This window comes from Stigmatopora argus, chromosome 1 (assembly GCF_051989625.1).
Source record: "Stigmatopora argus isolate UIUO_Sarg chromosome 1, RoL_Sarg_1.0, whole genome shotgun sequence".
Lineage (NCBI taxonomy): Eukaryota > Metazoa > Chordata > Actinopteri > Syngnathiformes > Syngnathidae > Stigmatopora > Stigmatopora argus.
In genome coordinates this window covers 9,403,728-9,429,940 of record NC_135387.1, presented here as the reverse complement: position 1 = coordinate 9,429,940, position 26,213 = coordinate 9,403,728, and the positions used below count along the sequence as shown (strand labels likewise).

The 26,213-nt window shown below is 41.7% G+C and overlaps 1 protein-coding gene across 11 annotated transcripts in view; it reads left to right on the top strand.

The window, feature by feature from the left end:
* The first annotated feature begins 898 nt into the window (after nt 1-898).
* LOC144073691 (uncharacterized) overlaps nt 899-26,213 on the top strand; it is a 34,924-nt gene continuing 9,609 nt past the window's right edge. For 2 of the 11 annotated variants that reach the window (XM_077599756.1, XM_077599720.1), the window contains exons 1-8: nt 901-1,254; nt 14,803-14,857; nt 20,250-20,419; nt 20,606-20,707; nt 22,172-22,402; nt 23,854-24,948; nt 25,309-25,488; nt 25,609-25,734. In XM_077599756.1, the coding sequence (XP_077455882.1) occupies nt 20,287-20,419; nt 20,606-20,707; nt 22,172-22,402; nt 23,854-24,948; nt 25,309-25,488; nt 25,609-25,734 (1,867 nt within the window). In that variant the 5' untranslated portion in view covers nt 901-1,254; nt 14,803-14,857; nt 20,250-20,286. Of the gene's footprint in view, nt 1,255-14,802; nt 14,858-20,249; nt 20,420-20,605; nt 20,708-22,171; nt 22,403-23,853; nt 24,949-25,308; nt 25,489-25,608; nt 25,735-26,213 lie in introns of all 11 variants that reach the window. The other 9 variants (XM_077599762.1, XM_077599736.1, XM_077599747.1 and 6 more) reach the window with 8 other exon arrangements.

The following is a 26,213-nucleotide window of genomic DNA, read 5'->3' as shown; positions in this document are numbered from 1 at the left end:
ATAACTAAGTTTTGAGTAAGTAAATGATTTGGTTTTAAAGGGGGTGACACACATGGGCGCGAACCGACTTGTAGAGTCGCACTCAAATCTTTGGTCAGGCACAAAACGGTAGAACAGGGCTCGGCAACCTTTTTGACAGAGAGCCATAAACAATTCATATTTTCAAATGTAATTCCTGGAGTGCCATACTCAGAATTTAAAAGTAAAAATCCCTGAAAATGTGCATATTTTAGTCATTTCACCACTGCTAAAATACCAAAAGTCTCTTAATACTTTTGACAACATTGTTACACTACTGCTAATCAATGAATATCAGTGAGAAGAGAATGTAGAAGAGTAATGAAAAAATATATATAATTAAAGTAGCACTAGAGGCAGTGTTAATGCTGACATGACGCTCCTAATGATGCGTTTGGAACTCAGTTCTCTCAACAATGGTTTCCATATTTTGCCTCAGAGGTTAGCGGACATCTATACACACCCATCAAAAGAGCCATGTGTGGCTCCCGGGCCATAGTTTCACTACCCCTGCAGTAGAAGCAAGCAAATCTCAAGAAAACACACAAGCACAAGTGACAACATGCAAAGCGCATGTGGAATTCAGCAAAATATTTTCATCGCAGGTCAAAATGCTATGGCATTTTTGTTATGGCAGAAAATGATTTATTGCGTCATCTAAAAAAGCATGTTCAGGGAAATTTGCCATCACCAGGTGGCAGCAGAAGTGTAATCAAAGCCCGACTGACTAATATTTAATTTAAAAGGAAACCTAGAGAATAAAGTGCTTGCCACATTTGTCTTCATAGTGATCGATATTTGCGAGAACATCTAAAAAAAACAGCAGTCCAATCCTCTTTTCATTACGCCGGATCCCGTTTTTTGTCAATCTTTGTCAATCTTCCCTCTGCAACAGCCACACCCTGATGCTCTCGCACCTGCCGCGTGCACAATCCGCGCATGCATTTCGCTTTTGGTGCATGCTCGCATTCACTCATTCATGCTGTCTTAATTGTGCCGCATTCCTTCCGATTAAATAGCATATTTTAATCACCGATTTGCCTTCCCGGAACGCCCTTCTGCCGAGGGCCTTGCTTCGATCTTCTTGCGTTCGTATTGCTGCAATTACGGTGGCTCTTTTTTTGCTGTGGGAGGGGTCACTGGGCCCTAACAACAGCGCTCATTGTCAGCTGCAGTTCCAGCCTTGTTTCACCCAACTGCGCGCCTCTTGTGCGGCACTGCCACTCGATCCCGCAGGTAAGAAATCGAACCTTTGGAATGGTTGTGCTAAATACAAGATTTTTTGCTGTTAAAAAAATGGAAAAGTTTCGCCCATTGTCACAAAAGCAGGGAGAATAATTAAGAAGATTGTTGCTGTCGTCGCTGTCCACTAATCCTGTTCGATATGCGAAGCAATGTGAAGGGAGGCTGGAAGGGTTAGAAGTTGCCTGAATGATATTGAAAAAAATGACGAATGGCAGTTTTTCAGGTGCTTTCAGGTTATGACTTCATGGGTGCATCGCTTGCTGGGTGCCGGTGCGCGTATTTTTGCGCAGTCGCGATTGCACGCAAGCCGGCCGGCGCCTTTTGTTCTGGTCCACGCCTGCCGGGTGCTGAAACCAGCGTGTCTCCAGGACATCCAATGTGCTCGAAACTGGCTTTCGAGATCGAAATAAGGTTGCAGACATTATTTGAACTGGTTTGGCATTGTGGATTTACGTATCAAGATGTGTGGATAAAGATAGGTTGGACTCATTCAACCTCGCCGGCCTGTCACATCCAATTGTCCTTGCAGCCATTTGTACTTTCTTCACCTGAAGAAATTCTCTGCCTGAAGATATTTGGGCCCAACATGTGATTTTTCACAATTGCATTTTTTTAATAATCAGAGCGAGAACCATTATGAAGTTGATGCCAATTGTGTTGCATGCAGTGGCAAGATGTTCAACTAGACTTTGCGTTTGTTTATCCATGCATCGAAATAAGGTGAAAAGTATACTGCGAAAGAGAAGAAAATTCCAGTGTGAAAACGCGAGCTGGCCTCCAATTCTCTATTGTCACATTCCTCGATATTCAGTGAAAGAAGAATTCCCATGCACAGGATGTTGTACTTATAGAGCAGCTGGCTTGTGATAATTCTTGCGTGGTTCATGTCAGGGTCGATTTTACAACTGACAACAGATGACACCAAATGGTTCATACGCTTGTATGTATTGTGTAGTGTGCTTCTGGCATGAAGTGGTCCAGAAGCATTAACACTTACTTATGAGGACTTCCTTGTGTGGCCCTATCCAGGTTCTCAGGTTTTACCTACTGTATGTACTTCTCATGTAAGAACACACCCCTTTAGGAGCAGATTGAGTCTAATCACCAGAGAGGTATTTAGAATGACCTCAATCTCAAGTTGATTGTTTTTTTTTTGCATCCATGACAAGTCACAGTTGCTTTTTAGTGCATTCTCTCGGGTGGATGGTGCTTCTACGTCATCGTTTTGGTAGTTGCAGTGCTTAAGTGGTTGACTGGTGGTCCCTAATTTGGATTTTGCGCGATAGGTGTTGAAAGAAAACTGGCAGGGGATGCATTTGATGATTAAGGTTGGTAGAAGGCCCTAATCTGCTCTGCATACGTCACAGGAGAGCTATATACTGACCTGCATATGGCTCGCTAAAAGGCTCAGATAGGAGTTCTTCCAGATTTCACAAATCAACTAGCTTGTTTAGTCAAGTGAAACTCTACTAATAATCTTGACCATACACTAAACAACGAAGTTTAGGAATGATTTTTTTCTTTCTTGCGTGTCAAAAATTGGTATTGAATCGAGCTTTAAACAGTAGAGCTTCAGACAGCTGTGCGAACCACTCAAACTGGGTGAGTTTAAGGTCATTGTTCTCGATAAGGTTCTTTAGTAGTGTCTCTTCAGTAGTCCAGTCGCTCAAGGAATCTTCCCCCCATGTTTCTGGCACCACAATGCCCGTGTTACCACAGACCATGGACCGGCTCGCGGGCAACCATTCAAACGAGCGCTGACAGCCGGTGTCACATTCCATTCCTCACGGACGATGCCCTTCAACAGAGAGGACACTCATCCGGGGCATTCTTCATCGGATATTGGCACCTAATAATCTGTGCTGGGAAGATTCTGGAAGACCAATTAGGAGTGTTTTCATCTCAAAAACACAAAGATCCACCCCAAAAACCAAAAAAATCTGTTTATCTTCCATTAAAAGCTCTCAAAATGTAGACCTTTGTACTTAAATCATCTAAAGAAAAATGGGTGCTTTCACGAAGCACTGAGATGGCGTGCATGTGAATGTGTCCTTGTGTGCGTGCAGGCTGATGACATGTAGTTCATCATAAATTTTTGGCCCCAGAAGTTTCACACCCCCATTTGCTATGAGAGAATTCTGACAACTGTGCAGTTGACGTCTTCGGGGTAATGTTATGGCTTCCTCCCGATGCTATATATGCCCCGCTGTGTTAACATGACTCTGTCATGCAGATCATGTTTTCGGAAGATTTTGTCCATTCCATAGTTGTCCACAACTTCCATACATATTCAGAATGTATTTTAATTGCTTCCTAAACATCAGTTATTGATGTTATTGACAAGACATTTAACTAATAATTGTTTCCCCTTCTGCCTTAATAATCTAAAGGTACCCATTTCCATTGCATCACTGATCCAGTCTTTTTTTTAATGTGAGACGCAACTTTGCGAGACATCAGCCTGTTATTAATCAAATCAAAAGCCTTTATTGTCATCATACACAGCTGCGTATAACGAAATTGGTGAATTAAATCCTGGCGACTGCATACCTGTCAACCTCTGCCGATAACTGCCCTTATAAATGATTATGATTCCCCTTACAAACCCCAAAAAGACCTTACAAACACCGTACGATTCGTACGGTGTTTGTAAGGTTTTTTTGGGGGGTTTGTAAGGGGAATCATAATCATTTATAAGGGCAGTTATCGGCAGAGGTTGACAGGTATGCGACTGTAGAAAAAGTTTGCCTCACAGATGTTAGTAAATAACGATAAGATTGAGAAAAAAAACACCAAATTGGAGAGCATAGAGCCGCTGCACCCGTGCACGCCACCATCTTGGATCTCCAATAGTTTGGAGACCCCAGCTGGCCCAACCTTTAGCGTCTCTGCGACACAACACTGGACTATTATGATTTCCAGATGTGGTGGTTAAACCACACGATTGTTCGGTCCATGTCCTCCCATGTAGCGCACGCTGGTCTGCTTTTGAGGAATGAATGAGCTCAATTGTTGAAGTATAAGCTCCGTAACTTGTTCATCAAAGCGTTTATGTGTCTTTACATCTCAATGAGAGTGTGTTTTCCACGCCGTCCATTAGGGAGATGGGTTGGAATGCGATACCGTTGAGGCAAGTCTCGGCGGAGTCAGAGAAAATGCATTCTCAGGGCCTGACACTAAACCTCCCACTGACTGAGATGGGGGTGATGCTGGGGTGCAGTATTCAATTTACTGGGGATGGTTGGGAAAACCCCACATTTATACAAACCCTCACACAGAAGCTCGATTAAGCCAACTGGCCATGGAGGACCAGATGCATTCAATGAATGTTGGTGCCGTATGAACACAGCTGTTGAATGTGTGCAGTAAAGATGTCCCTCACAATATCATGTTTAACATTTTACTCCTTCGATGTATTGGGGATTTTCATTTCCTCGCAGATTTTTACTATGGTTTGAAGATTTTGCTGAAATTATTTTTACCCATGGACTATTACATTAGGAGAAACAAGTGTGTAACAAGACTGAATTTCAACAGTTTGGGAGTGCAATTGCCTTTTGAAAAACACAATTGTCATAAATTACACAACTGTATCAGAATGTGCTTTTTTCCACCTTAATACATTGTTCAAATCAGGTGACTTGAGGTCGGGTGCAAAAATGTGATTGGGACAACCCAATCCTCCATGTAAGGATAATGACCCAAATTTGACAGACTATTTTTGTCTATCTATCACCTGGGCCGTCTGGAATAGGGATGTCCTCAGTATCGGTCAATAGATCAAATGTTGTGGTTCTGTGTGTTTATACAGTACAAACGAGCTCTGCGATGGCAGTAAAACAATCAAACACTAGGCATACGTATATGAGTGGGACAGTTTCTCTTTAGAAACTAATCATGTTAATAAAGCATTGGGTAAACAGACCATTTCTTGAGGAGGTACCACCAGGGCTCACTTTAATACTAAAAGCATGATTTGGGATTTAATCCTTATGTTACTTTTTGCAGTATTTGTACTCTAGGAATATTTCTGGCTTCAGATCTGTATCGGGCCAGTACCAACAAAAAAAAACACATTAGTACAACAACTAACAGAACAACAGAGGAACAAAAATGGCAGGATAAACCACTTTTACTGTGTTTTATGAATGAAACCAAGTCCTGTCTATGACATTTCGAAGAGGACATTAATCTGGTTTGATTGGGGGGAAAATGTCTTAATAACTATCATAATGATCAATAATATCAATCTGAAGAAGAGGCTTTAGTCCCATTTACAAAATTTTCAATGTAAATTTGCCTTCATCTCCCCTCACTGCAGTCCCAAACTGTCTGTGTTGTTTACCACTGCCCTCTGAATGCATGGAGGGCCCCCATCACCAAGGCAACCCCTGCCATGGAAACCTGTCATTCAAAAGAATGACCCTTGTGAAGCACTCTCAGCCCTGCACGCTCCTCACCTGCTCACGACTGAATCGCAGAAAATCCCCCAAAACACATTTTCTCTTTCCACTTGGGAATCTCCCAAATGGGACCAAACCTTTGACCTGACACGCCACAGTAATTGGGGTTACTATGGTGATAACCGTCTATTTTTCAGCCTGCAAATGTGGACTCTGCTCAATTCATTTTTATAAATGCTTTTTTACCTCTGTCAGGCTATGGGGGTGGGGTTTTTATGGATGTCTGGTGGGACTTGACCATCTATGCTTGCCTCATTAAATCTCCTAATAAATCCTGGTCAAAGGCAACCATTGGCATTGTTTTGCAGCATCGACAGATGTGAACAACCTCAATGGAAAGGACACCTTCTCTCTTTTCCCCACTCAGTGTGTTAAAATGTAAATGCTAGAATCACAAAGTTCATATGTCATTACCAGAGAGGTACCAGAGATATTCATGGAGTAATGTCCTGTGTCACAATTCAAAACAGAAATATAGTTGGACCTGTTGGATTGTGTTAGGGAATGCTGGCAAAACAGTTTGAGTTTGAGCTGTGACCCGATCTTATCATTTTGAGTTGTGTCTACGGGAGCATGATCGTAGTCTTCACTGTCAACTGTGTGCAGGGTTCTTTCTGTCTCACTCACAAAGGAGAACCTATGTCTGTTGCAATGTGAAAACTACCAGTTTTTACACTTGTCTTTCTGCTGACACTCTGTGGCATGCCAATTATTGATTTGTGTCCCTTCTGAATGTCCTGTATAGAGACAGGCAGAGAGAGACCCCCTGCCAGCTTTGCATGCTAATCACCTGCCATCTGCTTTCCACCCCTGAGGAAGGCTGCATGATGCCACAATGGCCCCCAAGGGCCAGGAAACATGAACGGCCTTAACTTCCTCCCTTACCCCTCTGAATGTTTTCCTTCTTATTGCACCCATCTGATGTGGTAAATCCTCAGTTAGAGTGCAAAGGAGCTTGGCACTAACAGCCACTTTCCTGCCTGAGCGCTGATCAATTGAAGTGGATGTGATTTATTTTCTACATCCCAAAAGTACCTACCCCACTTGTATGAGTGCCACTACTTTTACTTAGGGGGTCAGGCAGTTTATCAGTGATTCACTAAGTAAATTGGTGATGGAAATGACTAAAATTATTTTAAGTGTACCCAGTATTTAGCTATGCTTTGCAGTTTGGTGTATATATTTGATGTACTTATCAAGAACTGTTATATTGTCACAATTTTAATATTAATTTGTGTGCAATGGAACTGAATCAGCGCCTTGTTTAATTATATTTCTTTATATATATTCCTATATTCCAGAACATTTTTATTACTTACAGTATTTACTATTTCATATTATGTGCAATGTTGAAACTGTGCTCATATGGTGTTGAATGTGGAAATCCGCACACTTGGTTTTGCTATTCTCTTGTATTTTACACTTGGTTATTAAGCATGTACTTAAAGAGCAAAGAAGCCATGTTGTTTATCATACAGTTAAAATTTACAATGTAATATAATAGTTGAAATAAATGCACTGCATATCTCATAAATACGGCTTACATTTAACAAGCTAATGAAGAATGATCTCACTCCGGAGCCTCGTCCAAGGGCAAGAAGTCGTCCTCACAAAAAACATCAGGCCATTAAAGCAAAGCCACTCTGAGTAGTATGCTTAATGACTTCATCCATGACACCACCCTCATAATGGAAAGGGGCGAGAGATTCCCAGGAAACAATCCTGATATCTCTCATCCACCATGACCAGATTGCTGCGCAGCCTACAGCTGTCTACTGCATTATCACTTAGGCTAATTGCACTTACTGTTGCTGCTTCCTGCACATATAGATCATTTGCCATGCATGTTTGCTGCTGATGGTGTTAAATAATTGCGTCTCGGTAATCTGTACTCCTTTTGCAAGCAAAGTTTGTTGGTTGTATAGTGTATGAAATGTGTAGTACACACCTAGTACAGATTAGTACACGTACATGTAAGATTACAATCTCTTTCATATGAACCAGGTGTAGCCTTGGAAATAAGTACTGTCTAGTCTTAGCTTTATAGCACATTTGAAAAAGGATTTTTCACGCTTATTAAACAGAATGGATGTTGCTCGCCGCTTTATATCATTTCCATGAACCACAGCATTTAGGGAAAGGTGCTCAGATATTGTCGCTTCCTGTGTGGCTGCTAATTGAAAGCAGATTCCACTGAGACACACAGGCATATTGACAACCGTCCCAGTTGGTCAAACATCACAAGTTTCTTTTTGTTTGTTTGTGTGAGATTGTGTATGAATTCCTGTAATATTTAATCACACCAAAGGTCCAGACAGGGAACCAGGAGGTGTGACGGGAGCTGATAGAGAGGCAGTGTTCCTGGAAGTTGTGAATTTAACTCTCACACAGTAGCTGTGTTTGGATTTAGCACTGGGTGTGTTTAGAATGCAAGGCCACACCCCACTGCATTTAGAGCATATTTTTTCAGAAAAAGAAAATGGGTCAAATACCACAAAAGGTACAGCATTTTAATAGTGTCCTCATTTTTGTCCAGTGATGCATGTATGGGTGGATGGATGGAGTGGTGGATTAATGGATGGCTGAACATAATATATGGGGTACTATATGCAGAGCTTTTTTTCAAACTGTGTATATATATTGGTATGGTTTGCATCTGTGTTTACAGCAGTGGTCCCCAAACTATTCCAGAAAGGGCCGCAGTGAGTACAGGTTTTCGTTCCAACCTGTAAGAGGAAACCTTTCCACCAATCTGGTATCCTCGAAGTGCAATCAGTAGTTTGCAGTCAGGTGCTTCTTTTTACAGCAGAAACCTCATTGGTTAAACTGTTTGTGTTGGATCGGTTGGAACAAAAACCTGCACCCACAGTGGCCCTCGGGGACCGGTTTGGAGACCTCTGGTATACACAAACACACACACACACACACGTACAGTACACGTACGCGCATGCCTAAAAGCGTTGCTACCTCTGTTAATGAAAATAAAATGCAGTGATCACAATGAAAAAAATATGCGTCGAGGCCTGTTAAATGGCGCATGTGTGTGACCTTGGCACGACTGAGCAACACAGACATTTAGCCTGTAACATCTTAGCTTTTGCGCAGTTGTTGATCATTCATTATGTGACATTCAAGACAATTATGTGCCAAATAAAATTAAGTATTTGAGTGGCTAGTAACCTTTCAACAAGGAGTTTTAATTCATTAAATTAGATTTTTGTAATGCAATTTGTCATTTCTTTTTATTAAACAGCAAGAAATGCATGAATTAGCCTGCAAGACGTGGGATGATTGAAGGCTTAACCACCTCTTTTTTATTGCCACACATCTGCTAAGGCAGCCGATTGCAAGGTCAAAGTCCTGCCAAAGGCATTAACATGTCCAAATAGAATGAGAACTTTTAAAGTTGAACAAAATTGTGTTAATGGATCTTTCGGAATCTTAAATATTGCTTCTTGAAAACTGGGGGAAATCCATCTGGAGCTTATCTTGTTTCAACAATTTTAATGCAGGTCAATGTCAGACCTGGCTTAATTTGATTTGTCAGCATGTGGCCCATGGGGGAGATTCAGTGGTGATGGCAGGAATATTGTCACTTCCCGGGACCATCCTCCTTTCCTTTGGCATGTCATGAAAGATTCTCAAAAGTTTACTAACAACTTGCATCATCATCAATAATAGCTTTGGGTTCATCTAAACAAGCCCAGCTCGCACACCAAGTAAGCCTTTGGGGGGGAAAATGTGGGGAGAATCTCATTATTGCAGTATAAAACCAGTGTTTTTTTGTGGAATCGTTTGTTTAGTGAAAATTGGCCATGTCTCTATAAAGATCAGGAAACACTGACGTAGTGTATATTGACTGGCACTGACTTAATATATTTGCCCATAATTTTGACCTTTGACCTCTTGTCATAGCAGTAAACCCTGTGGACAAAGCTATTGACGTGAGGGTGTGGGGGTAAATCTAAATATAGTCTGTTTTTTTTTCCGAGAAAGGCTTCACAAATAGCTAAAGACTATGAATGTTTTTCCTTTCCTTTCCTATTAATGAGCGTTGAACGATGCCTCCATGTCTGGCCCCGTATGGCCCCTGTTTTCTACCCCCCTTCTTCCGCCCCGTCTTTGTCTCATTGCCACGTTTGGTGGTGACTGCAAATGAGGTTCAGGAGGGAGGAATTATTCAGCTTTCTTCATGATGCTGACAAGCTGAAGAAATCAATGTAAATGTTCCGAGTCATATTTCATGTTCAGTTGTCAAACCTCAAAATTGAATCTCATGACTTTGAAAAAAAAATGATTTTAAAATTTCTTGGATAGCAGTCATCTTTAGGCTGAATTCATTCAGCTACCAACTAGTGCCATTGATATTTATTGCCGCTCCCATCCCCCAATACTGGTTGCGCTACCATTTCTGTTTGCATTACCCTTTTCATCTTATCTTTTTTAGTGTCATTCCCTCCCCCAACACAAAAATCAGGAATTACTATCCCATAATAGCATCTACTAAGAGATTGCTTAAGAGGTGGCAATTCATTGCACCGATAATTTGTAAATGTAATGAGTATGAATACATTGTAAGATGACAGTAATGATTGATAAGTTTTGTGTGAAAAGAACATGAACATCCAGACCTCAGCCCCATTAAAAACATTTAGATTAGAATGAAATACAACTACCATTATGAGCCAATCCCTGACCTTGTAAAATTAGAACATACAGATACATTCTGGAAAGTCTTCAAAGGAGATTTTCTGCTTCACCTTATTTTTAATGTACTGTATACATTTCCAATGGAACAATTGTGCGAGCAACACCTTGTCTTTGACTCAGTTTTCTTGGCTCCATGCAATATTTAGAATGGTGACAGTGACGTGATGAATGTCGATGATGGCATGTGGGCTGTTGGTGGGTAGCAGCAGATTGCTGCTAGGCTCCTGGTAGTGACGGCGAGTCAAGGCATAGCTGTCATAAAGTGAATCCCGCTCAAGGGAGGAATGTTATTTTGGAGTCAACATTGCTGCTTTTATCTGTGTGTCAGTTTTATATATACAAATTGGATAGTTGGATGGAGGTGTTGCTAGCTAGCACTTGATATCTCCAACAAAAATGGACAAATTCACCTAAATGTACGTCATAAATAAGAGTTAATTTCAAAATTTGCCCTGCCATCGGCTGGCCACCGATTCAGGGTGTCCCCCGGCTCTGGCCCGGAGTCAGCTGGGATAGGCTCCAGTACCCCCCGCGACACTAATTAGGATAAAGCAGTTCAGAAAATGAGATGAGATTTCCAAATTGTATTTGGGTTTTACAGTTACTGTCATAATTTTGTCTAATATTCTTGAGTCGAAAACATTGCATGTTGCCGTTCTCTCTTTTGTAAGCTGTATATTTTTAGCTAGTCTTTGAATTCAAATGTTTTATTAAGAGCTTAATTATGGCAGAGGCCTCATTCAGTGGCCCCTGTTCTCAGTCTCAACCTACTAGCGGGTTGCCAAATTTGCCTGGTTTTGCCCACAGAATTGCTTAAAATATCTTATATCAAATGGATCTTTGGACCTGTCTTTATCTGAGAGAGAAAAATTGTTAAATTGTAATATTTCCAACTGCAACTAGGCAATTCTGTCAGGTCATGAAGTCAACTCTTAGTTATGCTGAGTCTCATACAAACCAAGGTGATGTGAGGTCGACTCTTGAAAGAGAAAAATTGTGGACTTCATTTTGTCATGTGACTCAAGTCCACAAACTCTGGCTCTCACAGATTAAATATTTAATATTTACACAGCAGACCAGCCCACAATTCAAAGTGGGAAAATGGAACTACTGTTTATTATGTGCACCGCATAATTAATGTTTAACATTAAACATCCATGCTTCTGTGCAAAGGTGTGCCAGGGCAGTGAACACATGCACTGTAGAGGAACAAAATGCCATTTTTTATTCAATTTAAAAAAAAAAAATGTCTGCCTATTTCTGCTTTAGTACTTTTGCCCCTGTGATAGTGTGCTGTTTTTTAACATACAAAAAGTACAACGATTCTTGTTTTCATGTCACATATAGTATGTTTCATTTTAAATCAAGATTTGGAACACGGCTCAAAAGCTCCACACAGAGAGATGTTGGCATATGAGGTTTATCAAGCTGCTCAGATTCATTTCCTGCGTCTCCAATGATCAAGTCAAATCTGAGGATTAGGCCCTTCTCGAAAATCCAGCCCTGGCCTCCCACCCTACCCGCTTGTTGCCCCTCATATCCTCGTGTGCTTTGCTGCAGGAGAGCAAGACTGAATCAACATGGGAAGCAAAAATTGCCGTTTTTCGTTCCCAGGGAGTTGAGCGGAAGTGCATGTTTGTTTAACTTTGCAGTCATGCGGTTTCAAACCAAGGAGCTTAAAAGTCGTGCTTTGGAGTTAATGAGGAATTGATAAGCCATTATCAGTATCTGTTAACAAAACTGCAGCTGACAACTTTGCTCACAAATTAGATGTTCCAGAAAAATCTTCAATATTTAGGATTTGATAATATGCAAGCAGTATCCATTACCCTTGACCACCATGTTTATGTTTCTGTCATATTTGCACTAGATTTGGATCAAATAGTATTTCCTGTTTGACTTCCTTTTCTCTTTGGCCATACAGGCACGAAAAGCCAAAATATACCAGTCAAACTATTTACTCTTGGGAATCATGTTTTCTATTCGCTCTCTGGTAACCCCAAGAGAACATTCATTGAGCGACATCTTGATCGTCCCAAAAGAGAGGAAATGCGCAAATGTGTCTTAAGCTCTAAATCAGGGGTCCCCAAACTTTTTCTTGTGAGGGCCACATAACTTTTCCCTTCTCTGATGGGGGGCCGGTGTCAGTTTGTAACAGAAAAAGCCATGGAACATTAACTTTCTGTTGTGCCATGCACAATCTTCTCCCTTTGCTCTGAAGTTTATGCACGACACCACAACCGTCATTACAGAATCCCACGTCAACATTTTGCAGCACAGTGCTTGGTGGTGAATTTGGCAGTGGACTCGTAGCGGGGCGGTGAGACCCCTTTTTTCCAACTCCCGGTTCATGCGTCCCATTATTAGACCGGGAGTTTCGGCCACCATGCTAGGAGCCCCGTCAGTCGTGATGCTAGCTAGCTTTGACCAGTCCAGGTCCAACTTCTCCATGGTTTGGCACACTTTGTCAAAAATATCCTCTCCCGTTGTAGTCCCTTTGAGACTTTGGAGGGCTGCCAGATCCTCGCAAATCTCAAAGTTTGCGCTAACTCCACGAATAAAAATGAGCAGTTGCGCTGTGTCTTGCACGTCCGTGCTTTCAGCCAGTGCTAATGAAAAAAAGTCAAATTATTTCGTCTTCTGCTGCAGCTGGGCATATACATTACTCCCGATTTCTTCAACGCGTCTGGTCATTGTACTCACCGACAGACTTACGGCATTAAATGCATCTTTCTTCTCGGGACACACCTCCTCCGCGACAGTATCCATACATTTCTTAACAAACTCTCCGTCAGTGAAAGGCTTACCGCTGCTTGCTATCAATTTAGCAACCCAAAAGCTGGCCCGAACGGATGCCTGGTTCTGCTGAGATAGTAGTCCACTTTTTCGCTTTGAGAGTTTGTCTGCTCGTATTTGGCCTTGCAATCTATCGTACTTGTCTTTGTGACGGGATTCATAGTGTCGGCAAAGATTGTATTCTTTGAATACCGCCACCGTCTCTTGACAAATGAGACAAACAGCCTTTTCTTTGCATTGAACAAAAAAATAATCGTTTGTCCACTCCAGGTTAAATATCCTGCATTCTGAATCAATTTTTCTCTCACCTAACTTTTTCGCCATTATTCCATTCTCAAACAGGTTGCAGTTTTAATATGCTTGAATAGTCCGCGATGGTCCCAGGGCTCCGCCCTCACCTGCGATCGTCCAGATGTCTCGGTAACACTGCTCGTGCATGCAACGGTGGATGTGCCCGCATGCATCAAAGGGAAACACTCTCCCCGCGCGTGTCACCAAAGAAGCAATGCGAAGCCCCGCTTCACTGGGATGATTTGTGGGCTCAGCAGGGGTGCAATGAACCAAACACAAGATTAAAATGTCCCAGTCTTCAAGGCCAAATAGGAAAAAAAATCCGATAGCGTCTCTGGTATTGTTCAGAGGGCCGGTCCAAATGTGCCAGCGGGCCGCATCCCCCCGAAAAAATTAAAAAAAAAATTTAAAAAAAATAAAAATAAAAAAAAAATTCCGATAGCGTCTCTGGTATTGTTCAGAGGGCCGGTCCAAATGTGCCGGCGGGCCGTATCCGGCCCGCGGGCCGTAGTTTGGTGACCCCTGCTCTAAATCATCACCCTCGCGCAGCCACAATGGGCTGTTCCAAGAACTTCACAAATTATCATAACAACTGTGGACTCCATGCCGTTGGCAGACTGAGTGGTGACACTTGTAATCACTAGGTGAACATTTGGGCTTGTTTTAATGACTAAAATCGCTTAAAAAAAGTCGTAAAAGAACCTCAGGAAGTTTTTGCTTTCATCTATTGTGATCAATAAACTTTGCACGTCACTATAGTATGACTGGGTGTCTACTGACAATGAAACCACATCATCTATTGGTCAATTTATGACAGGCAGAAGTCCTGTCAAGGCACCACTCAAGTTGTTCTTCTTTGCGTCTTCTAACATTGAAGTCTTACTCCTTAGTCATTAATAAACTGATAGTCTTGAAACTATGTAGTTATGTAGTAAAGGCCAGCATCTATACATCCTCGTAGCCCATTTTTTAAAATTGTTACAGGGATGATTATTTAATTGTGAAATTATACACAGGATTTAACTAGTAGAAGGGAGCCTTCTGTATGAATTTGCCAGGAAATGGCATGTGCGCACAGCCCATGGACTCATTGGTGCCTTTGTTGCCACTCGTGCTTGTGCTTAAAAGGTTTTTGATAACAAAAATTGTAGCAGTAAATGAATGTGTGATATTTGCACAGCAACACAAAAAAATAAACATGCTGAAAATGTTTGTTAATTGTTGAGATTTTGCAACAATTCCTTGTGTTTTCCTAAAATGGATTTCCTGCTTTTTAAAGGGCACGTCCAAGCAGACGCTTCAGCACAGTCAGTGCTAGCAGCTCTTCCAGTCCGGTAAGCTCACACTGCACTTTCACAAATATGCTGATTCAAATGAAGCTGCTTAATTGTGTCCAGCCTTCTCACCATATTTAAGTGTGATGAAGTACAATAACATTTCATGACGAGTTTCATGATATTACCAATACAGCATTCATTCATTCATTTTCGGAACCACTTATTCTCACAAGGGTCGTGGGGGGTGCTGCAGCATATCCCAGCTGATTACGGACACCAGGCGAGGGACACTGAATCAGTGGCCAGCCAATCGCAGGGCACAAGGAGATGGACAACCATTCATACTCATACCTAAGGGCAATTTAGAGTGTTGAACCAGCCTACCCTGAATGTTTTTGGGAGGTGGGTGGAAACCAGGTACCTGGAGAAAACCCACTTAAGCCCAGGGAGAACATGCAAACTCCATCCAGTGAGGACCGACCTGCGATTGAACCCTTGACCCCAGAACTGTGAGGCTGACGCGCTAACCACTTGTCCACCAATTCATCATGCTTTACTTTTTTTAATATGGGGGAAAATTCAGTCGTTTGCAGTTTTTTTAATCTCTCAGGTGCCGAAAAGTTTTCGAAATTTAGTTGTTGTTTTTTTGGCCATATTTTTCATTTGCGTTTCTATTTTGTTTTTCTATTTAATATCATTGAGGTTAAATGCTAACTCTGACTACATTTCTGGCACTAGCAAATATATGCAATTCGATTGAATTGGTAGGTTTTATTTTCTTAATACTTTAGCCAATCATATGTGATACTGGCCGTGTGGATATTTGTGGGGCTGTTTGATGTGTTTATGCTGAGACCCCTAAGAGGACTTTTAAATAATGTCTTTAACACGGGAAAATTTTCATCTGTCAAATTTCCTCTTTGCCAGCCTAGCGAGAATAGAAAATATTTTCTCGCCACACGGTTTTTAGATTCACCAAGGGTGATGTAACGAGTGGACAGCGTGCACTCTGAAACATCACTATTGCTTTGAATATCAGCTTGGCGCCATGGAACTGTTGACATGAGTTGAGAAGCTTTATTTAGACAAAAGTCATTCTTGCCGTCTTGTGGCCTCTTTACGCGGTCATAGTACACACTCTAAACCTTTTTGTGTCGATTGTTTATTTTGGTAGTTTTTGAATCCCCAACGAATATCGGAGTTTCACTCTATACATTTTCGTACATGTTGTTATGACTCATGAGAGGATTCCCTTCTCCTTATATTTGTCACATTTGTTGTCAAGGAAATGCATCTGTTTGTCATTAGGATTGCAACCTCCTACTCAGAGAAGTCTGTAAGTCTTGCACAAGGTCTCCTGGCATTTTGTCCCATTTTGTGAAGTTATTTTAGTCAAGACTAAATTCTGCGTGGGGGGGAGTCTGGCTCACCGCCAGACGGTATATGTTGCACTACTGTTCACACTCGCTTTTCCCATGACTCATAAGTAGCTGCCAGATTAGTAGTGCCATTCATCAAGACGGGAAATTGGGAGGAGTCTTGCTTGCATAACAAGAATATATTTATGACCGGCAGAAAGTGGTCTTTTCCTGCAGTCTTTTAACTTAAGGCTTTTGTTTTAGCTGCACGACAGGAAACTATCCGCGCGTGTGAGTGGCTAAATGCAGCCATCGCTCTGAAATCTCTTCTCTTTTTGTCTATAATTAACACGCTAACAATGTGTTTGCTCTCAGCCTGACAGTCAATGTGGGTTAGGCCTTGCAGATGCATTTTGGGGGCATCAATTACTGTAAATGGAGTTTGTTGGTGCAGGGATATAGAGCTGCAGTGGATATCGCACTCATCATAATTGCTTGAGTGACTAAGACATTTTGGTTGGAAGTCAACAGACGATGTTTTAAAGGAATTAAAAAAAATTGAAAGGAATTTTCTGATCAAAATAGACCCAAAGTCCGGTTGCTCAGACAAAGAAAAATAATGACAGCAATATTGCCTAATCACATTAAACTTCATTTAAAATTTAATCAATGCCACTGTTGACAAATAAATGCATCAGTGTCAATATAAAGACCCAACAAGGTCTGATTTTATTCATTGACTGATTGAAATAGATTGCCTCCCATTTGTCAGCAAAAAGGCCTGGAGCAACCAATGACCTATTTCAGTATCCATAACATGGTGAAAGATCATTCTCGCTTGCCAGCATCCTCTGCTGACCACAACAGCCCCTCCCTTCCTTTAGGCGCATTACCATGGGAACACTGACATCAGTGTGGGTGGAGCTAATAACCAACTACGGGTTGCAGGAGGAAGCCACTAGCCATTACGATTACACCAATCCAACCCAGCTCTTATTTAATCGTTTGGATGTTATTAAACCCAAACCAGCAGAGTTCCCTTCCTGAATGTGACGTCTGCGATAAGATGAGTTTTTGGAAAGTGTGGTTGTTATACTTGACTACAGTATTATGACAATACTCCATTCTAAAATAAACTTAGTGTAGATGTTTGAAGTTGTTGGAGAGGACAAACCAGAAAAATATGTACGTAATATAGGAGTATAATCTGGTTTATTCTAGGTTTCCAAGACAGACACAAAATCAGGCTTCAAGTGCATTAGAAATTTATTGTACAAAGTCAGCACGCAAAAAAATGCAATTAGTGAGGTATAACAACAAACAAACAAAACAGCACAACGGAGTTGCTAAGTCAACTAAGGAGAAGGCACAACCAGCCAGAAAAAGTAATAACTAAGTTATCGGAATATCTACGCCAAGTACAACCAAAACAGCACACCCAAGTTGGAAAGTAAACTAAGGAAATACAATGCAAAAAGATTACAATAAGTAACACAACCGTATGTAGGCTCCGACCTTCCCAGAGAACACACCATGGTAAACAAGGCAAATGACTGAAAACAGCTAATGGTAAATTAAATGTTTTTTGTTTTATTTTGGGTTTTTTTTATTTAAGAAGGACTTTTCAAACATATCATGTGCTTTACAACTGAGTGCACAAAAAGGTATTTTTATAAAACATAATTTTCAGACCTGACTTTAAACTTCACCCATCAAATGACAAGAAAATTGTATTTGTTCATATTTGTCTATACTGTAGGTAGCACTGCACTACAGGTTTCACATTGTTTATGAGATATTGAAAATTTAAATCATGTATGTAATTGAAAATCCCTCAAATAGCTACACTGCAACATGCAGCAAGGTTCAAAGGGTGTGGAAAAGTAGCGACATATTCAGAAAATTACAGTATCTTAACATCGTTTAAACCATTGCTGCATGAATCTCTTTTTATAGCTATCGTGTTGCAATAAAACATTTGGACATAGGCAGTTTTTTGGTTGTTCTTTGTTTTTTTGTATTAATACATGTCCGTGGTCTCGGATCAGGACTTCGATTTGGCAGGTCCTCAAGATCATCAAAATCAACGACTTGGAGTCGGGGGCATAAACATTTATTTGAGACATCCTAACTCAAAGTATCTGTGGAACACAAAATGCTGGGAAAAATATTTGAAATGATCAATAACTGTCTCATCTAAGTATGGCACTCACTCCTGAAATCCCAGACCAAGCTGCTTCATGCGCAAGGATTAAAGTAAGGATGGCCTACTGAGACACACTGCCAGAGATTCCTCACTAAATAGATGGTGACATTCCAACGTCGGCAGCACAGTGTGGAAGCACGACGGGTGACCCAGATCAGGGTGGAGTTGTGGGGGAGGGAGGTGACGTTGGATTAGGGATACGGCGGTCAGGAAGGTAAGGTTGAGTGCTGCCGGGGACATGCGTGACCAGAAAGAAAAGGAGGATACCTGCCTGTCTGACTGCCGAATCAGGTTTAAAGCTAATTTAAGCATGCGAATGCTTTAATAGTACCTAGATCCGGTCATGTGAGGGCATAAAGATTTCCATGGCAACAGGTGAAATGTCACATAGTTTAGCCAGGTTCACATAGCTTTTATTTAAGACATTTTTGTGATAGCACAAAATTGAACTCGCACCCCAATTTTGTTGTATCAGCAAAAGACCATGGTGGTGAATATGGTCACTAGCATAAGTTAATTGCAAGGAAGTGGTACTGGAAAGTGAACCTATGGGAATTGGTTACCACTCATTGGCCCTAAAAAAAAAATGACGTTTCCCCTTGCTTCATTTGAATACAGTATATTGTTGATTTTTCTAATGGATCGTTCCTTGCTGTGCTATAAAGCACTGCACATTAAATTGCAGGATTATGATTTGGGTTTATGAAATTCGGCAGGGTTGAGACAGCCTGGAGTATTTCCTGGACCTTTATTGGACTTGGTCTGGCTATCATTTGTGAAAGGGTGTGCTTGTTGGTTTTTCTGCACCAGCGCATTCTAATACTACATACATACATGCTGTATTGTCAAGATGTTTGCATACGTGTCAAAACTGGTAATGGGACTCACGCAAATGCATTTGATTAAACAAATGGTCACACCTCTCTTCTAATGGTTTTAGCTTTTTTTATGGCACAAAGGTGAATTATTTCCAATTCATTTTTTTCATTTTCTAAACCGCTAAAGGTTCGCGGGGGGTGCTGGAGCCTATCCAGCCCTGAATTTACCAACTTCGTCATACGCAGCTGGGTATGATGACAATTAGGCTTTTGTCGAGTCAATGATGATGACAAAGCCTATGTCCGATTATTATTATTATTATTAAACCCACGCATGGTCGGGGAGAACATGCAAACTCCACACAGGAGGATCGACTTGGATTGGAACCCAGGACCTCAGAACTGTGAGGCCACCCTTATTTCCAATTATTTTGCATATTTAATCTGGAAGCTGACACCTAATCACAAATGCTACTTCATTTATTTTGTGAAGAAAAAGGCATACATTACAGTGTAGCGAAACTGCATCTTTATGATATCAGCAGTAAACGCAACAAAATGCATGAAAGTGTGCAAATTCATGGTGTGAGAATTGTGCTAGCTGGAAGCGGCCATAGTGACATCTCCGGCTTACGTTACATTCGAGTGGGAAGGTAAATTGCGTGCAGTGTTGTCGCAGTGATGGCTGCGAGAAAGTAAACCCAGCTTTACACCCTGCAGGTTCTAAATCAAAGCATTTTGTCCCGTCATCCCTTCTTTTTTTTCTTGGACCGGTCCTGATTCCTTTTACCTTCTGCGCTCTAGCCACGTGCTGCCCTTGATTCGTAATGATTTGCTTTTAGAAGCATTTCGAATTTCCTGTTCCTTGCATTTGCTGGGTACAGGGAGAACAAAGCAAGTTCATCAGCAAAATCTAAACATTGCTATCCCCTGAGAGAGCATCTTCTGCCCATAGTTGATTTACTGTAAGTCAATAACAAAAGAGTTAAAATGTGTTATATTACACAAAATCATTTGGGGAAAGCCTGTTCTTACTGGTGTCAATAGATCTGTTTCCCCATTTGCAGGTGGACCATCCCCTCCCCGTTGTCCCAGCAGGCAGACATGGCAGACAGTCATCAGCCACAGGAGCACTGGGCCTCCAACGGCCAAGAGAACGGCGAGAACGGCTACTCTGCCTACGGCTATGGGGAGAATGGTTACCACGGTGGGGCACCTGCGCATCCCAGTGCAACAGGTATTAAGGTGGTCTGCTTTGGCCAGTCCAATGGCGCTGCGTCTGTCGCTACTTGTGATCGTTGTATCGTGCCATCGCTGATATTAGTGTCTCACCTCGCTCTCTGGTGGAATCTGAGAAAAAAAATCCTGATTCGCACCTTAGCACAGCCTTTTCATTGACTTCCTCCCGCCTGTGTCCTGTCAGTGTGTGTGTCTCTCTCTCCCTCCACAGTGGATGACTCAGCCAATTTGCCTCCCTCCCCTCCTCCCTCTCCATCCGCTGAGCAGATGGGGCCAGCGGCACAAGGTACACCCAATGCACACTTTTAGCGACTCAGACCGTGACCAGACGTTTGGTCGCCGGAGTTTTGGTCGCCGGACTTTTGGTCGCCAGACGTTTGGTCGCGAACGTTTGGTCGCCCGGACCCAAGCAACCGGCGACCAAACGTCCGGCGACCAAAAGCCCGGCGACCAAAAGTCCAGCGACAAAACAAGGTAAAACAACACAGTCTACGCATCAATCAAAGCCAACAATGGCCCTGAGCAGTTTCACTGAGTGGACGTGTGAGTGTATAAGAGTTTGTATGTGCATGAGTTGTCCCCTTAGGAAGGGACGTCAGTCAGGGTCTTAACAAGTTCTCCAACAAAACACAATAAAAGGACGGGAAATTTGGAGCTTTTCTTTAGCCTAATAATGAATAGGGCATTAAGTATGACTAAATAATAATTTGCAGTTTGTATTTAGGGAATTTGAGAAACAATTTTAAATGGTGATTATCAATAACCTTCCTGGCAACCAAACGTCCGGCGACCAAAAGTCCGGCGACCAAAAGTCCGGCGACCAAAAGTCCGGCGACCAAAAGTCCGGCGACCAAAAGTCCAGCGACCAAACGTCCGAGTACCGACTCAGACCATCCCAATGGTGGTGAGAGTAAACAGACAAGGAAGAAAAAATTGTCAGCCACTGCTCTTCTTTCCTTTTTATTGAAGCACTTCCTTCCTGTGTAGTATAAACCATGTCAAACCCAGGGAGCTTGACACCGGTCATGGCATTTGTCTTCTTCCCTTTCGTGGCATCTTCTCTCTCCCTCCGGGACAAAGTTACATACTTTCCCGACCATTTACTTGTTGCATGATGTCAGCTAATCAACCAAATCTGATATAATTGGGTTACAGTGCATGGATCTTCTTCTGGTTGTAACTAGCTAAAGCAGACAAAACAATAAAATTGCGTCTAAATGCATAATATAGTTTGCATTTGCAGTTTTTTTGGTGGAAACAGTCAAAATTAAAGAGAGAAAAAAATGTCACTGCCAGAGTAAATGGGGGATGTATTATAGAACCACAACTCTTAATTTTTTTTATTATGTTAATCCATCCTAAATCTAAGGATTTATAATGATATGACTGTGTTTTTGTGAGCCGTCTAATTCCAAAATAATCTGTTTACGTTTTATACAAATTATACCTCTTAGTTTGACAGACATTGTTATCCGGAAACTTAAGGTCGTAGAGTTCAACAATTTATGACTGCTGATTGCTGATGATATGTTTCCTCAAAAGTCAAAAGTAGAGGCGTGCTCTAATTGTGATTTCTAAAAGGGATTTCATCCTATTTTATGCACCATGCAAATTCTTTTTTTTATTACACAAAGGGTTTGTTGATTGCAACTCATGCATCTCCATTGTTGGTCCAAATGTCTTGTGAACCCATGTAACCACAGTTCCCTCCATGTCTCACCCACCTTCCCCAATTCCCTTGTTTGAGAAGATAAAGTCGAATCTTTCCGTGCTTTCTCTGCGGAGGAGCAACAGCATGATGTGGATGAGGAGGAAGTTGGCAGTTGCCAGGAGGACGTGACATGTGAGCAACCAGGCACCCCGCTCTTAGAGCAGAAAGATTTGGTAGCAGAAACACAGGTTTTGGGCTGCGAGCTACCCCAAAAACCTGAGGGAATCAATGGAGGAAGTCATCACAGAGAGCAAAGTCCGTCAAAAACAGGTTTGTCAGGGTAAAATGTGTTCAGGGGCTTATGAGTACATGTACATGTGAGTACATGTGTGCGACTGAAAAAGCATACCAGATTTCAGGATTTTCAGGTGCATAACTTCTTGCTTCTTGCAGCTCTTAAATCCCAAAGCTTGTCCATCTTCATTATTTTGTGCTTTTCCACTATTTTATTTGCATTTACGTAGAGCGTTGTGGGGCTATGCTGTAGTATCAACCTTGCTGTGGTTGTAAATGGCTGTGCTTTGTGGGTTGCTAGCTACATTGCAAATGTAATTAGCACTTCCCACACTGTTGCTGTGTTGTTGCGGGATATTGCTGCATAGTTGCAGGAAAGGTGTCTTGTGTTGTTGCTTTCTGAAAAAGTAGCGCAAGTTTTTTATTTCTGTATTATTATTTTTTGCTTTGAAGTGTATTATTGTCTTCATTATACCCTCGAGCAATTGATAATTGCTTCTTCCTATTGTTACAGTCCGCTCAGCAGTGATAACAACAGTTGTACCTTTACAATCCAATGACATCCATTACAAGAGCTGTGTTGATTATTGTGGTAGAGGTTGACAGTGGTTTGAGAATGGTAATCGATGATTTAGAGAACTGATTCTTCCATTTGACTTACATAGTCATATGAGCATAATGCATTCTTTAAATGTCTAATTTAGGGGGTCTGTAAAGGTTGTGTTCATATTTGGTGCAACTACCTAAAAGTTAAGTCTTTAAGAAACGTCAGTACATAAAAAAGCAAATGACCAGAAAACAATAATTCCAACCAAGCCAACGCTTTAACATTTTTGTCAACCCTCATGTTTACAATAGGAATTTCATAACATTTGTGGAGCCTTACCTTTTGTCATCTAACATCATGCAACTCATGCCTTCATTTCAGTTGTGCATATAAGCGTAGCTGCTGCGACTTCCTTGGCGCACTCTAACTTGGTTGGAGAGCTACTGTCTCTGTTTGACAAGGACTTGGCTTGGCTGTTGTTCCCAAGCTTTTGTGGAGACTGCTTTTATTTAACATGACTTTGCACAAAGCTGTCCACTGTCCACTAAACTCACAGCCAGACTCAGAGGAAGGACAGGAATGAAGTCCTGAGGTTGCCAGTATACAACCGATGAGGGAGAGAAAAGTAGAAAGTTGTCTTTGTGATCAAATCAAATCCACAACCTGGTTTATTTGAAGGTTATTTCACGTTGATACATTACACAATGGGACGCAAAGCGTTCTGAAATGGCAATCTGTTGAAGGTGGATCCCAGCACAGACTCAGAAACAGTAATTCATATGCACAATAATGTATTTGTAAACAAAGGAAGGTTTCACCAAATCTATGGGAGATGTTCCTCTTTGACGCCTTTTCTGCCTCCATCATATCATCACCTGAGAAAGATTTTTTTGTTCAAATGAGCAATCAAGCATTGATTGTGAAACATTGCACCCAGCAGATGTCCTCCCTCGTCCCTCAATGCAGAAGACGGACTGTGACAACACGAGACTGAAGTCTATAACTCCGAACATGGTCACTCTAGTGGAGAGATCTTTGGCCAAGCTCACACTTGGAGAGGAGGCTTTGAAACTAGTGGACGAAGAAAGAGGGCTGGAGGACCCAAGCTTCTGTGTCTTAAATGAGTACTCTGGACCAATGCCCTCTCCTGCCGACAAACCCAGTCCAGAGGACAGTTCTTACCCTTGTTTTTCTACTATGGAGTTTCAAGTGGATACACTTGGAGTTGAAGTTGATCAAAAATTACAAGATAAAGGATCTGATCACGGAAAGTGGCAAAAAACACCCGTACAAGCAAAGATTCTTGAAAAGGCTGTAACAACTGGAATGAAACCACAACGCCTCAGAATTCCAATGACTAGCCCAAAGGACAGACTTTCTGACTTAAGTTTTGGTAGCGTTCTACCTGGTGACCTCAAAACCCAAGCAATTCCTGAAGTGGACATCGAAAAAGACCCCTCAAGAGAGGCCTCCCCGATCCCACCAGACCGTGCGTTCATATTTTCACCCACAGAAATTGAAACACAGGTCCCTATCGCTCTCACGTCACCCAAAAATATAGATAGTACCTGCCGAGTAACACTACTTCCCGGAGAAACTACAAGGGACAGCTCAGTTGAAGCTGTAGCAAAAAGCCCACAGGGTGCCAAAACCATAGAACAGAAGTTGCTCACTCCCGGGACAGAAGCAAGGTCAGAAACTAGAGAAAATAAAGATATTGCCAAAACCATAAAGCCTTCTGATGGAATAAGTACGCTGAACTTACAAAAAGGATCACCAAAGCCACAATTTCCCTCTCCAGTCATAATTATACCTCAAGTACAAATAGACGAAGATGCTACAGTAACTATTGAAGTGTGTGTGCTACCTAAACTGGATCAGGATGATACAATCAAAGGCAAAGAGGAAGAGAGGACTGATATGCAGGATGACCAGTCCACTGCAAAGATAGAAGCCACCACTCAAGCTGCTAATGATTTCTCTACAGTGGAAATCTCCATCTGTGATACAGACAATAGCTGGATTAATTCAAAAGGTACCTAAAGTTAATATTTTAGGAAATATGGTGGAACCTCTAAGATCAAAACACAATCCTCTCCGGCACCCTAGACAGCCACTTTTTTTTTACAATACGAGATTAAATTCTGATTTAAAGTTTCAATATTGAAAAGTTCCTATCATATTTACTCTATTTCCTGTCCAGGCATTTTATTAAACCCCAACACCTATGCTTTTTAGTGAATATGGTGTAATGCCTCAATAAATATGACCTTAGTTGAATTCCAAATTGAGCCAAGCGCATGTGGCCTGGGAGGTTTCACTGTATTTTTTTGCCAACCATTAAAGAAATGAGGCAGCCATTTAGAGATTTAGTTCTTCTCTTGATGCCTCTCAGCTGCAGATGATGACAAACGTATCATGACAAAGCAAAATGGAGCCCTTCTGCCAAACCAGAGTGCCATCCAGGGCCTACTCGTAGTACAGACACCCTCTAAGCGGTTTTCTGGCAGAGGCAGTAAAGTGTCACGCAAAGGTCCCATCTTTGGTCCGAAAGAGGAGATGAAGAAGAAAAAAGGTTACTATTCCCCCACATTTATTTAAATTCTCTTTATTTGTATCCATGACACCAGTGCAACCACATTGAAAATGTGAGTTTCCCCATGTGGTTAATCTTGTCTCTCCTCTCTGCTAGTAGGCGTGGTGAGGAGGGCGGACCAGAATAAGGTCTCTGCCTTCCAGATTCGAAAAAATATAGCCAAAGCTCCGGCCAGACATCTTCGGCCAGGTCTCCTTCACGGTTCTGCTAAACGCAAAGCCGCAGGTGAAAATTTGTTGTCAGGATTTTGCACCATGGATAGAGAGAGTGCGACTAAATGCCATGGATTGATTCGAATGGGATTAAGAGATGATGTGGAGGACCTACCATGAAGCCTAAACAATGTGTACTAATGTAATTTAGGTCATAGGGACATTGATAAATGCTCTCTCTCTATTGGTGGCTTCTATTTTTTTTTAGACATGAGCAGTGCAAATGTGGCTGTCTTATCTTGTTGGCAAACATCCAATGTATAGTCCTCTCATCGCTGTGGTTTTCCCCCGTTATTTTCTACATGTCCAAAAGTTCTCATCTTCTCTTTATGTTTGGCTGTATTCAAGCTTGGTTGTGGTCATATCTTGCTATGGTTTGTTTAATTGAATCGCAGTATGTTTCTGGCAGTTTTGCTTGTTTTTGTGTCGTGAAAATCAACGGACGATGATGTTAACCTTGCAATGGATCCCAGCATTTGCATCAAAATGCAT